At 42.9% G+C, this 15462-nt stretch overlaps 1 protein-coding gene across 1 annotated transcript in view; it reads left to right on the top strand.

Moving 5' to 3' along the window:
• plagl2 (pleiomorphic adenoma gene-like 2) overlaps positions 1-15419 on the top strand; it is a 53841-nt gene extending 38422 nt beyond the window's left edge. The window contains exons 2-4 of the mRNA XM_086069805.1: positions 8518-8649; positions 11683-12144; positions 13775-15419. Of these exons, the coding sequence (XP_085925931.1) occupies positions 11834-12144; positions 13775-15239 (1776 nt within the window). The 5' untranslated portion in view covers positions 8518-8649; positions 11683-11833 and the 3' untranslated portion in view covers positions 15240-15419. The remainder of the gene's footprint in view (positions 1-8517; positions 8650-11682; positions 12145-13774) is intronic.
• The last annotated feature ends 43 nt before the right edge of the window (positions 15420-15462 follow it).

Raw genomic sequence — 15462 nt, 5'->3', positions numbered from 1 at the left:
ATCCTATATGTAAACTTATGAGGATACTGTATGGTGACTAAAAAGTTGAATGGCCATAAAATCCAAAATACTGTGGCAATTGTTTTGATATTTTCAGAGATTGAAGTTGACATGAGTAGAGAGGTGCATGTGAATTTTGGTGACGATTCATAGCATTTTTGTGTCATTAAGCAGCGTTTAGTTTTTGTACATTTACAATTTTGTTCATAAGTTTACATACCCAAAAGGTTCAAGCACAACTGTTCATTAATTCGGTCTGTGGTGGAAAAAGGTTGGGGACCGTTGTACTGTGCTGAAAAAACTACCAACAATGTCATCGACTAATTGATTTTGACCCGATTTACATCATCCTTAACTACCCACAAAATGTCTGTCGTTGAACTCATACCACACACATATCTCCACCGACAATTAGGGATGGGTACCTTTCACATTTGAAAACGGTCCTGGTCCAATATTCTGTACCTCGGAATCGATACTGGCACTCAACGGTACCAATTTTCTGTACTTTTCTACTCTTTTTAAATTTTTTAATTTTTATTTGTAAAATTGTATTTATTTATTTGGGTGGTAGCAAATATTCATCATTGTTTATTTAATAGTAAGATTTTTTTTTTAATCAATTACCTTTCAATATGTAAAACTTAAAAAATAAAATAAAATGTCATTCAAATGAGCCAGAGAGGAATAGTAAAAATAAAGGTTTAGCATTTTATAATTACTTAGTTAATATTACAAAAAAGCAAAAAACAAAGTGGGAATCTAAGTTCTTTGCAACAAACAGTAAATATATACATTAATAATAATTGATGCAGTTGTTTTACCAGGACGTAAAGCCTGCTGCACGATAAGCTCGAAGTTTGAACCCACGTTGGACTCAAATATTAAAAAATGAGAGTTGGAAGAGGACATGACATGAACAAAAATAATAATTTGATTCAAATTACTCATTTGAATGTACCCAACATGGTCTGTAATGCTCGCTACATGTTGGCCACAATCTTTCGCTATTTTAAATGTGGTCACCAGTAGTATATCCAAATTACAATGTCTATATCCCTTGACGATGGTAAAGCCGTGTACATTCCAGCATGATTCCATTAGTTGGGGGAACACCGACACCTCCCCTCAGCCGTGCGCTGATTGTCCCGCTTGCGCCCGGCGCGGAGGCTTTCATACTTCATAAACTGTATTTGTTTGGTTTGGCGGCGCAAAAATCTCACTCGTTTCCATACCCGGAAATGTAGGCGTCTCCGCGTCGTTCGCAACCGGACCAGGACCAGGTTGCGTGGACCCTGCGGGCCGGTGGTCTCTCGCCGACCCAGATGTCTGGTGTAGTACCAAGACTGAACTGTGAGAGGCAGCGTGGTGCCACGGGGTATCTAGACTCGTGGATAATACAAAGAAGAAAGTTTGTCAATAAACGAAGAAACAGAAGAAGCTAAGCTATTGTGAGCAATAAAATAATAGATTTTTCAAAAACATTAAAACAATTGAAGTAGCAACACTGTTCAACCAAAGTAAATTTCCCAACAAGTGAAATTTGCCTTTTGAATGTGTAATGTGGAAATGACAATAATTATTGTCTGTGAAGAAACTCAATGCAATTTAGAACTTTTTTGGGACAGTGACATGTTGAATTGAATGAATGCGCTTAAGATACACGTTTGTGGAGCATGTTCACATCCTCAAAGAAATACACAACCCCCACCCCCTGCTCTCTGCTGCTCTACCCCCCCCCCCCGCCCCCCCCCCCCTTGCCTGACTACCCCCTCCTAATAAGAGCGGTTGTTGTCACCTAAACTCCACACGGTGAACTCAGCCTCTATATTTAGGCTGTTCGTAAAGTTTAGTGAAGCAGCGCCTGCCGCCCCACTGAGCCACCATTCTTTGGCCGATGTCGCTTTGCCCGCGTCAACCTTGCTTCATCTGCTACAGTTGTTTGCACCATCATCAACATTATAAAGCATCCGCTAAACATTTCACTCCCTTCCTCACATGCATATGGCGAAGGTCGGCATCAGTGGGGTTAATAGCAGTCACTCAGCATGCGGGAGCTGTGGCGGGCGGGCACGCGGTGCAGTGCAGAGGATGACCTCTGACCCTGCTGGAAAGGAATGTGGAAGCTCTTTCATCCAGGACAGAAACCAAAGACACCCAGGCGGAAAGTGGCGGTTCAATGCTGCTTTCAGCCTTCCTGATTAGGGGAAGTTAGCAGCGCTTCCAGCGAACGTACGTACGCAGCCACCGAAGCCATTTTGGAAGCAAAGTTCCTGGTCAAGCTTTTGTGATGAGTGCTTGTGCGATTAGATGATGGGAAAGGTCGCAGTTCTGTGGTTTGTGCTGAAGCTCTAACACTGTCTGAGTTTAGATGCTAGTATTACTGGAATGCTAACACGTTGCCAAAATGACAACACATATAACAGAAAAGTATATGAATAATAATAATTGAATGCCCATTAAATCGAAAATACTGTGGCCATTGTTTTGATATTTAAAGTTGACTTGAGTAGAGATGTGCATGTGGATTTTGGTGACGTGGTTCACTTATTGCGGATTCACTCTATCACAGATTTTTATTTGGGTCCATAACGCATACATTGCGGGGTGTACATCGAGTTGTAGCTCAATATTTCGTGGGTTTTTCAGAGCTTATCGCCCCACCCCCTGGATTTACTGTATTTTTGTTTTTTCATAAAAATTATGTACTGTACAGTACAGCTAGTTTTCTTATTAAGTTTACTAAGTTAACAAGTGTTTAGAAGGGTGGCAACTAGGCATGGGCCGATAATACATTTTGACGGTATGATAACTGTGAACAAAAATATCAGTGTCACGGTAAAATGTCCTTTTTTGGAATATTTTTGTAAATAAAAACAGCTCATTCTTTTATTTAACACGTTCAATTACATTGTTAAACAAAATGTAGAATATTTGCTACATTCCAAAAACGTGTACCATGATAGGTTTAAAATGTTGACATTTTATTTCTGTATCTACACATTAAGGCCAACCGAAGGCAATTAACTTCAAAGAGGCTGCTCATTTCCGCAACTTCGCAAGAGCTCATTACCGGACAGACAGTATTAGTGTTATTGAAATTTTGAATTTAATTGAATTTTGTTTTGAATTTTTTTTTATTTTTTTTTTATTTTTTTTACGACCTCTTCTTCACCTATCATGGGTGGGCATGGAATGTACCACCCACAAAAACTGAGAAAAACACTGTATTCAAATTGTGAAATTGTTGTGCAAAGTTAAATAAAACGAAAGATCGCTTCAGCTAGTATACTGAATTTTGGTCAATATGGTGGGCGTAAGAGGCCATTTCTCAACATGCATTCTTGTCCATACTTACAGTACGTCCTTATGATCTCACTAAACGCCATCAGTCGCGGCCCAAGTACTGTTCCAATTGAAAGTACGCAAAAAGCCATAAGGGTCGATTAAAGAACGGATGGAATACCCGGATGTTATTCTTAATGCGAGCTTCCTGGTTCTGCCGCATTGCCGTAACTGTGTACCACGTGACTAGAAGAAGTATCAATTGAAAATACATGGGATTTATCCAATTTAGGATTATCCATCCTAAATCCATCCATTTTCTGAATTGCTTATTCCTCACAAGGGTTGCGGGGGCGCTGGAGCCTATCCCAGCTGGCTTCGGGCAGTAGGCGGGGTACACCCTGAACTGGTTGCCAGCCAATCCAGGGTACACAAAAACGAAAAACCACTCATAATCTCACACCTAGGGACAATTTAGAGTGTTCAATTAACCTGCTGTGCATGTCTTTGGAATGTGGGAAGAAACTGGAAAACCTGGAGAAAAACCCACACAGGCACGGGGAGAACATGCTAACTCCACCCAGGAAGGCCGAAGCCCAAACTCGATCTCACGTCCTTTGCACTGGGTGGCAGACGTGCTAACCAGTCATCCACCGTGTCGCCCAATTTAGGATTATATTAGGGGGAAAAAAAGTTCTGGAAAAGACACTGATGTGAGTTGCAGGGTTTTTTTCTGATTCTTCTGAAATTGTGGTACATCTATAAAAATTACCTTTGAATATATAGTAAATCATATTTAATATATATTAATATATTTATTTATAATATTGTAAATTGTAGTTGTTAAACTGTGTAAAAAAAAACGACTAGATTTAATAAAGTTGTACTTTACAAGTACAACTTTAAAAATAAATGATTACAAATACAACTCACCACTACGCTAAATGTATTTGTTGTAAATAGCGAAAGCCCAGCGCATGTTTCTTTTCAACAAGTTGTGTCAGCCTTTGTTCCACAGCATTATATGTTGTTAAGACATGAGATGGTAGGCAGACCAAAAAAACAAACAAAAACACCAGTTTTATTAAACCACGTGTATGTGTAACTTTATTTCTAACTTCACATCATTACATGTGACTTTTTTTGTGGCTATTTTTTATTTTTCAAAAACGCTATCCATCTATTTTGATTTGGGTTGTAGGGTATTGTTCATTATAAAATCAGGAAACTAGTCAGGAAACAGTTTTTTCCCATTGCTTGAACACTATAGACACATGCTTAAACCAAAGTAACATAACTTGAAGTTGTTGTCACGATACCTTAAACAGAAGTACAGCTTTACACTTTTGTTGCAATTCTGTAACACACTTGCTCATGCACACTACACACTATTTCATACATAAGACACTTAGTTCAAACATGAAATCTCAGGGCATCATTGGGAAAACACATCTTTTCAAAATAGAACACACATTGTTTAATTGAAGATGCTTAGACACACCTGAAAACACTTACTTACAAAAATGAACACCAAACAGCCCTCTACAAAAAAAGGACTCAGTTAAGCCATTTTGAAAACTTTGCAAGCAATGGACCACATAAATACATTCAGAAAGCTAAAGGGGGTACCTGTGTGGTGGGATGGAGCGGTTCTCTATATGTTGTTGTCTGCGTTGAGTAAAGGCATCCACAATATGCATTTTATGTGGCAAAGAATCTTGGACTTGGATGGAGCTGCCCAGCCTCATAAATGTATTTACATTGACGAGGCAAAACAGACGACGTGGATGAAATAGAATTGGTCAAAGGGCAATTGTGCATGTCCCGGGGGCAGCGTGGGGGCAAATATCGCCATAAGTCTTCCAAGGGCTACTGCACCATCATGCCAAACTGGGTCCCTCCAATGCACAACACATAATCACATTTCGAGATGCACTTCATGATGTAGCTCTACAGGATAGACCGCAGCAGTCCAGGTTTTTTTATTGTCTGGGATAATGTTAGTTTCCATCGGGCTGCTCTGGTCCAGAAATGGTTCCCCAACCATGATCAATATGAGGTTGTGTACTTGCCCCCATACACAATTTCTAAATCCGATAGAAGAATTTTTTTTTTTTTGCTTGGAGATGGCATGTATGACCACCGACCACATGCCCCGTAGTATGCCTCTTCTGCAGGCAATGGAACGGGCCTGTGGAGACATCGAAGTAAGGTCAATCCAGGGATGGATTTGTCACACAAGGCGATATTTCCTCCGATGTTTAGCTAGAGAAGACATTGTTTGTGATAATAATGAGATCCTGTGGGAAGACCCCAACAGACGTCAGGATCCATAAGCCCACTTGCACAGTTGTGTTTTCCTGTGTTTACAGTAGTAGCTGACTTTAACTGAATTGACTCCAATGGAAAATTATCTACTGCAAAGTAATGATTTAGTTAGTTTCAGCTTTCGGTTGGAAAAGGGCCTTCTGTGGAAGTGGATTAAAATAAAAAAAGTGAAAACAAAAAACTGCTGTGTTTTGTATAAAGTAGACTAGTGTGGTGCTGCTGATCTGAGAGCGTATTCATATGATGCAAGTGGGTATCATTTTGTCATTAGAATGACATTTTGATCAAGGATTGTTAGATTTTGATAGCAGAGTTTCAATTTGACATAAATGTGAATGGTGTATTTCCCTGTATCGTGTCTTGTTTGCTTGAGTTTTGACACAGTGAGCCAAAGTTTGCAAAACGTGTTCAAGAAATGGGCAAAAACTGTAATACGTGATGGTTATGTGCATTGATTATATATGCTCTTCATCTTCAACCACCCAAAAAATCATTGAAGATTCAAGAGTCACTATTTTACCCTTATACAAATACATGAACATTTATTGAAGCATACTGTTATCATTACACAATGCTGCCAAAGTTAGAAAAAGTAATATTTCTTCAAATCGGAGTTCTTTCTTGGTCATGCATCCGTGCATGTGTGTTTTGACATGTTTGCGTGTGTGTGTGCGCGTGTGTGTGTGTACGATGCTGCACAAGCCCGTATGTGTGTTGCATGTCGCTGTTGTGCGGCGGCACGACACGGCATGGTTCAGGCCAGGAATGTGCGACGTGGGTAGGCTGCAACAATGGAGCCGGGCTCCCTGAGGGTGGTCAAAGGGATGGGTGTCACCCCCCTGCACCCCCCCTGCTGGGTGATGACCACTGCACAATGCTACAGCTGTCAGGTCCTCTTATCCACCACTGTAAACACACATACACAGGATAGCACACATGTGACCTACAGTAAATGACATTAATTTGGAACTCACAAAATGACACGAACACTTCAAGTCCAATTACGGCAAACATATAAATATATGTTTGTATTTGGTTATTACCAATTCTGTTTATTTTGGACAGCTGTGACATAAACATTACATTGGTTGGTGATCTCATACATTTGTTAACCAGTGCGTATAAATAGTACAATACAGACGCGTGTTATGTGAACAGGTATGCACTCTGCACCATAGCAGTGGATAGCGTAGCGGTAGCATAGGAGTGGAAAAACACTTGAAGATGTTATCTAATGTGGTCCTCATGAAGCTATAAAGACACATTTTTTGTGTATCCATTTACACGTTACGTGTTGTGGACACCAAAACGTGGCGCTCTCGGAGTAATGGAGACGTGTTTGTGTACACGTAAACATCCGAAGCATCTGTCAAAACACTTGCAGCAAATTCCATCATGTTAGCTGTCATTCTCAACTCGGTGACCTCTTACACAGAAAGTGTGCAAGTGTGTTGCTAAACACATGTGTTTACGCGGCTCCAAGTACGCGCTCTGGAGTCACGTGACCCTGCCGTTGTGTCCGCTCAACCTTGGACTTAACTGCCCGTGTTCGTTGGTAGCTGAGGGCACAGAGGTCAGCTGGGGTGCTTAAAGGAATGTGTAATGGTTGAGGGGTGGTGGGGCGAAGGGGTTAAGGGTGGGCTGCTAAACTTTAGGGCAAGTTGTGTTTCTCTTTGAACTCTAAATGCGCATCCATTTTGTGTTAAATTTCGGGTTGTCGTCAACTTGAAGACCATGTGTGCATTTCTCAAGTGTTTCCTGGATTCTCACCCACTTTCATGACAAGTACATGCATGTATGTACACACACACACACACACACACACACACACACACACACACACACACGTGTACTTATATAATTGTGAGGACATCCATAGATTTTCATTTCCTACCCCCTTCACCTAACCCCAACCATCAAAAATGATTGCCTACCCCCATTCCTTACCCTAACCTCAACCATAACCTAATTCAGACCTAAACTCTAAAACCAAGTCTTGACTCTCAAAAAAAGGTCTTGAGTTGTGAGGACCTCACTTCACAAAAATGTCCTCAATTTGTTGGTTAATGACGTATTTTGGTCCTCACAATGTAGTATGTACAAATACACACACACTACACACACACACACACACACACACATACAGTCATGATCTGAAGCTACACATGAACACACTCCATAACAGGATGGTGTTACGTTTGGTCTTCAACAATGTAATGTAGTGCAGTGCCATAAAAACAGTCTTGGTAGTCTTTTCACACTTATCATTTAGCGCCCTCTAGTGAGTGGAAGTAGTTTGTCTGTAAACAAGTGGGTCACAGTCCTGCTGCAGACTAACTGGAGAGATGTGAGACTGCATCCTGAATAGAGGTGCAAATAGATTAAACATTTTCAGTATATTTAGAAAAATGTTCCTGTAAATTTCATTAGTCCTATATTATAAACATTTGGTAGGAGGAAAAAAGATATTCTACTTTCCTGGAATCTGGTTGATTTAGTTAGAATTACGCAAGAAACACATTTTCCTGTTTTTCTTCACTTCTGTCGATGTGCTCTTGAGCTTGGCATGAACCCAAGACCTGCATTGCATCATATTGACAACTGCTACGGTAGCCTCCTTCAGGTTCATGCAACAGTGCAGTAGGGGTGCTGACAGTTTTGGCGTCGGAGCACATCCCGATAGGGCGGCATTCGGTCGGTGGGGTTTGTGGGCTTCACATTTTACCGCAAAAAAAAGAAAAGAAAAAAAAACACACACTCAAACAAATACGTATACACACAATTGAATTACCTGCTTGTTCTGTCTGCACAAAGCTTTCAATTTGTTTAAGAACCATGGTTCCAGTGTCCGTCTTTCTATCTATCTATCAATGATATTCAACTTTGTGTTTGTTTTCCTCCCAGAGTCAAGATGCAGAAGATTATTTGGCACTCGCCGCCCAGCGTGGCTGTTGGAACTGGGTGAGAGGGAGACATAAGCGGAGGAAGAGTGCAACACATGTCAAGGGAATAAAGACGGACATCAGGAATACAGTAGTAAGTACTGTAGGACACTATTCATTCCAAATATTGTATGTTCAGTCGCAGTTAGAGTGGCAGCAGAGCAGGTGCCGGGGCAAAAAGATTGATGTGAAAATCTACAGAGTTCATTCTGTGCCATTATAATACCTTAATACCAAAGATGTTGAAAGGGGCATAGCACCATCTTTAGGCCATCAAATGGATAAACACTACAAACCCAATTCCAAAAGAGTTGGGACGCAAAAACTGAATGTAATTATGTGGAAGTGCCACATTTTAATATTTTATTCAGAATAGAACATAGAGAACAGGTCAAACTGAGAAAATGTATAATTTTAAGGGAAAACGATGTTGATTTTAAATTCCATGGTATCAACAAATCTCAAAAAAGTTGGGACAAGGCCATTTTCACCACTGTGAGGCATCCCCTCTTCTTCTTACAACAGTCTGCAAACGTCTGGGGATCGAGGAGTCAAGTTTCTCAAGTTTAGAAATAGGAATGCTGTCCCATTCTTGTCTCTCTAACTGTTCAACTGTCTTGGGCTTTCTTTGTTGCACCTTCCACTTTATGATGCGCCAAATGTGCTCTAGAAGTGAAAGAAGTGGACTGCAGGCGGGCCATTTCAATACCCGGATCCTTTTCCTACGCAGCCATGATGTTGTAATTGGTGCCGCATGTGGTCTGGCATTATCGTGTTGAGAAATGCAAGATCTTCTCTGAAAGTGATGATGCCTGGATGGGAGCAGATGTTGTTCTCCAATCTGAATATACCTTTCTGCATTGACGATGCCTTTCCAGATGTGGAAGCCGCCCACGCCACACGCACTCATGCAACCCTATACCATCACAGATGCAGGCTTATAAAGTGAGTGCTGATAACAACTTGGGTTGTCCTTGTTCTCTTCAGTCAGTATGATATAGCGCCTCAGTTTTCCACAAAGAACTTGGAATCGTGATTAGTCTGACCACAAAACAGGTTTCCACTTTGCCACGCTCCATTTGAAATAACCCCTGGCCCAGAGAAACGCCTGCGCTTCTTGGTCTGCTTTAGAAATGGCTTCTTCTTTGAGTTTCATCTGGCAACGGCGGCTGGCACGGTGGATTGTGTTCACCCACAATGTTTTCTGGAAGTATTGCTGAGCCCTTTCTGTGATTTCCCTTACAGTAAGCATTCGTGTTTGCAGTGCAGTGCCGTTTAAGGGCCCGAAGATCATGGGCATCCAGTATGACCTTAACACACAGAGATTGTTCCAGATTCTCTGAACCTTTGGATGATGTTTTGCACTGTATATGATGATGACTTCAACCTTTGTGCAATTTTTCGCTGGTAAACACCTTTCTGATATTTCTCCACTACTTTTCTGCGCAATATTGGAGGAATTGGTGATTCTCTACCCATCTTGGCTTTTGAGAGACACTGCCACTCCGAGAAGCTCTTTTTATACTCCAATCAAGTTGCCAATGGACCTCATTAGTGGTAACTGGTCTTCCAGCTGTTTTTTTTCATAAATGCAATTGACTTTTCCAGCCTGCTTATTGCTACTTGTCCAAACTTTTTTGAGATTTGTTGGCACCATGAAATTTACAATCCACATATTTTCCCTTAAAATTATAATTTTTCTCAGTTTAAGCTTTTGACCTGTCATCTATGTTCTATTCTGAACAAAATATTGAAATTTGGCACTTCCATATAATTGCATTCAGTTTTTATTCATAATTTGTATAGTGTCCCAACTTTTTTGGAATTGGGTTTGTACTTGGATGCTAATCGCTGTTCTTCTTTAATTCATCTGAGAGGTTTTTATATGACATGCTAGGTGTTGCTGTTTACTAGTAATGGAATGTAAATGGGATTAGCAGTTAACCATTTAGAGCCTACCGTATGCGTGAACAATAGCATCTATAAACCTTTTACAGATTACAGCTACTCCTAGGTTTTTTTTCTATTGGGTGGAGAGAGGCATCTATAGTGGTGCCTCGATTTACTGTAATCTAATTTAATGTAATACCCTGGCATGTGGGCAAGGAGAGCCATATCTGCCGGTGCTTACTTGCGACACTTACACTACATAATATGTACAGTAATTACGCTTTATAAAGCCAGTTTATTTCTTTACAATCTTTTATATTTCAATATGTTTTTTTATATAATACAATTTAAAAATATGTTCAATATTATGGACTAAATTCGATTTGGATAATTGATATAAGCGTAAACTGAGCTATGTGCTTGTAAATCAACGTACCACTGTTTTTGGGTAGATGGGTTTTAGTGGATGGAATTAAGATTATATATATATATATATATATATATATATATATATATACACACACACACACATACATACACACACAGTAATTTCTGGACTATAAGCGCTACTTTTTTCACTTGCATTCGACCCTGCAGCTAATACAAAGGTGCGGCTTATCCATCAAATCACAATGGGGCGCACTACAAAGGAAGAGCATCAGGCAGAGCAAACCAAACCAAATGACCCCAAATACAATAGGAGAGACAGAATGAGAGAGAGACAATTTGGCCCTCATTATGGAAAAGAAAGTAGCGGTAATATGAAAACACTTGCGGCTTATAGTTGGGTGCGGCTTATATGTGTAACAAACTCGAGTATTGCCCAAATTTAGCTAGCGCGGTCTATAGTCAGGTGCACCTTATAGTCCAGAAATTACCGTAATACCATCTATTAGTTAGGAAAAACGGAAATTGAATGAGTATACAGTATATTGTGTATTGTGTGCGTCTTGCACGCTATTTAAATGTTTCATTTGTTACACAATTCATCTAAAATTGCCTGGCGTCGAGGCCAGGGTGTACCTTGCCTCTCGCCCAAAGTCAGCTGGGATTAGCTCCAGCACACCCACAACGACACTAATGAAGATAAGCAGCATAGAAAATGGATGGTTGGACACAAGTTGTAATTCCCGAAGGCAAATTCAGTCTAGTGTAAGAGGGGTTTGTTGTGTTGCTCAAGGGCACCTCGGCAGCGGTCAGGATGCAGACTAGCAATTTTCCTTATGTCCCATTGCAGATTCTCGTTCATCTCGATGTTTGACTCAAGCTTCTACTGAACCGCCACTTCGTCACCCGCCCGTCTGCCGGCCCTTCAGCTTCCGACATCGAGTCCACCAGGCAGGGGAGCCTCAAGTAGATTTTCATGGCAGCGGCACTCTAGGGCTGCCATGGCAGCTGCTGCCGCCGATGCCTCACACCGTATTACCGCACTGACGCCGGAGGAAGAGGGACGACGGACCGCCGTCAAGTTGTTTGGGAGCGCCGGCCTGCTGCCACGCACAGAGCGAGAAAGGGGGCGAGAGAGGAAAGAAGGGGAAGAAGAGGTGGGGCGAGGGAACGAGTGTTTGGTGTGCGGGGCTCTGTTTGCCTCTCAGGAGAAGCTTCGGCTCCACGCCTTGAGTCACGCGGGAGAGAAACCCTTCCACTGCTCACAGCCACACTGCCCTAAGGCCTTCAGCTCCAAATACAAACTCTTCAGGTACTCAGCCTTTATCACCGCTTGACAGGTCAAAGTCATAATAAAAAACAGATAGATCACGTGACCTGACTCGAGTTGCCAATTTAAGATTCAGGAATAGCTTGACTCAGGCTGCGTTCATACTGCAGCTCAATTCAAGAATGTGAAAAAAGTCTCAGATTTTTTTCATGCAGTGTGAACGGTACAGTTCCGATTTTTCCACACCAGACCTCATATGTGGATATAAATCGGATATGTATGCGATGCGTCTGCACTGTGAACACTCATCCGCACGCATCCGATTCATATGTCATCAAAAGACTCTGCGCGGGCGGCAGAGAGTGCTTGGAAGGGAGACTAGTGATACGTCTGTGAATATATTCAAAGCTGTTTTGAGTAACAGTGTTAACTTTTTATTTGTCCTTAATTTAATCACACTTGAAACATGAAGCATAAAGTTGACATTTGTGGCGACAGTAGAAATTCAGCCTTGCAGACGGTTCATCACACACGTCAATGACGCAACGTTATCTTCAATGAAAATGAAAATATCGAGGAGTCTCCCCTCTTTCCCCAAATTATTTCTACCTCTTCCAACTTCGCCACTCTGGCGTTATGAGATAGAAAAAAACGGAGTTTGAAGGGTTTCTGCTCTGGTTGTAAACACTTAAGCTCGAGGAAGCCAAGGACAGCAGCCAAACATGAGCGAGCGTGAAAACAGTCCACCAATCGGGAGTGGACGTTCGCACAGCTTAATTTGCTTAATTTATGCAGGCAAGACACATGAATCCAATTCCTAACACGTCCGCGAAAGGAGTAAACCATCCCACCAATCAGTAGTCACGCGTTGGCATAGCACAATTTGCATATGTAACTGATGAAGGTTGCTTGCCTCGGCGGCTTGCCTGGAGGGAAAACGTTGCGTCAAGTCGGTGCCATATTTATTACTGTAAACTCTGCAACGTGATGTTGTTTGTTTTGGGTGAACATCACTCGATGTGTGCTCTTTGCGCATGCGAGTCACGTCACGGCGCGTTGCGTTCACATTGAAGTCGCATTTGTTTTTGTAATGTGAACAGTCCATAAAAAGATCGGATTTAACAAAAAATCCGAATTGGGCATTTATACAGTTGTGGGCGATGAGGCTCAATGTCATATACAGCACAGGACAAAAGTTTGGACACACACACATCTCATTCAATGTGTGTACTTTATTCTCATTGCTATTTACATTCTAGATTCTCACTGAAGGCATCAAAACTTAGAATGAACACATGTGGATTTATGTACTTAACAATTAAAGTGAAAAAACATGTTTAAGATTCTAGTTTCATCAAAATAGCCACCCTTTTTCCTGATTACTGCTTTCACACTCTTGGCATTTTCACCACTGGGAACTCCTTCAATAGTGTTGGAAAACCATTTCAAGTGACTACACTTGAAGCTCAAACAAGGGATTTTTTTAAGTAGATAACTCCACGTGTTCATTCAAAGTTTTGATGCCTTCAATGAGAATCTACAATGTGTAGTGATGAAAAAAAAGAAAATGCATTGCATGAGAAAATGTGTCCAAACATTTGGTGTGTACTGTACTTAAGTGGTAAACACATTATCTTGTGACCTACTAATCCCTTGTGGTCCTCCTCTGCAGGCATATGGCCACACACTCACCACAGAAGACCCACCAGTGCTCATTCTGTGAAAAAATGTTCCATCGGAAGGACCACCTGAAGAACCACCTGCAGACCCATGACCCCAACAAGGAGGCCTTCAAGTGTGAGGAGTGCGGCAAGCCCTACAACACCAAGCTGGGCTACAAGCGCCACGTGGCCATGCACTCAGCCACAGCGGGGGACCTCACCTGTAAAGTTTGCTTGCAGAGGTACGAGAGCACGCCCGTCCTGCTGGAGCACCTCAAGAGCCACTCGGGGAAATCTTCCGGCGGGGCCAAGGAGAAGAAACACCCGTGCGACCACTGCGATCGCCGATTCTACACGCGGAAGGACGTGCGGCGACACATGGTGGTGCACACCGGCCGAAAGGACTTCCTGTGCCAGTACTGCGCCCAGCGCTTCGGCAGGAAGGACCACCTGACGCGACACGTGAAGAAGAGCCACTCGCAGGAGCTGTTAAAGATCAAGACTGAGCCTCCGGATATGCTGGGCCTCCTTGCCTCAGGGTCACCTCCTTGCTCCGTGAAGGAAGAGCTTAGCCCCATGATGTGCAGTGTGGCTCCTAATAAGGACCCCATGATGGGCAAGCCCTTCTCAAGCGGGGCCCCCTATCCCTTGGCCGTATACAATCCCCACCACCTGCAGGCCATGTCGAACTCTGGGGTGAGCCATCCTCATGCCCCACTCATGTCCTCGCCCTTATCTGTGGGTATGGGTTGTCACATGGAGTCCACTGGATCCCTGCACCCACACTCCCATCATCACCACCACCATCACCACCACCACCATCACCACCATTCCCCTCCGGCGCCCCCGCCCCACCACCAGCCCCCGGTCCCCCAGCAGCAGCACCATTCCCAGCAAGCCCCCAAATACCAGCTGGGATCTACCTCATACCTGCTGGACAAACCCTTGAAGGTGGAGATGGAGAGCTTCCTCATGGATCTGCAGAGTGGCTTGCCAGGCCCGCTTCCCTCCGCGGAGCCTCACACTGCTGTTTCCCCCACTAAGGATGGACTGGAGCCTCCTGCTGGCCTGGCGGAGGAACTGTGCGGGGATCCCCTGCTGTCCAAGAGTCCCGCGGCGATCGCCGAGTCTCTGTCTGCTGCTAACATGGACTTCTCCCACTTGCTGGGCTTCCTCCCGCTCAACCTCCCTCCCTATAGCGCCCCCATGAGCACGGGAGGACTGGTGATGGGCTACACCTCGTCTGCGACCTCCTCCTCTTCCTCCTCCTCATCTCTGCACGCTGCCGAGCCTTACGCCGCAGCCACCGCCGCAGCAGCCTCCATGGCGCCTCTTACCTCTTTGCAACCACAACCTCAGGAGCATCAGAGCTCCAGCGGGGGTCTGGGACTTGGACCCCTGCACCCACTTCCACCAGTATTCAGCTCCAGCCTTAGTACCACCACACTCCCTCGCTTCCACCAGGCCTTTCAATGAGAGTTTTAAAGATAGATTAAAACATACACACTGAGTATAATTTGAATTTGAAGGGATCCCAAAAATGTATTTACAATAATATATTTAAGGCGACACCACAACACGGTATTCAGATTAATATTGGGCTTGTGAGTTAAGCAGCAAAATCCAGCCATTTGTATCCATTTCAGGGGGCAGCCATTTTGCCACTTGTGGTCGACTGAAAATTACATCACAGTTGATC

The sequence above is a fragment of the Leptonotus elevatus genome, chromosome 2 (assembly GCF_054856555.1).
Source record: "Leptonotus elevatus isolate MCC_2025b chromosome 2, RoL_Lele_1.0, whole genome shotgun sequence".
NCBI classification, from domain to species: Eukaryota; Metazoa; Chordata; class Actinopteri; order Syngnathiformes; family Syngnathidae; genus Leptonotus; species Leptonotus elevatus.
The sequence above is the reverse complement of the archived record's forward strand: the minus strand, read 5'-3'. Positions and strand labels throughout refer to the sequence as shown.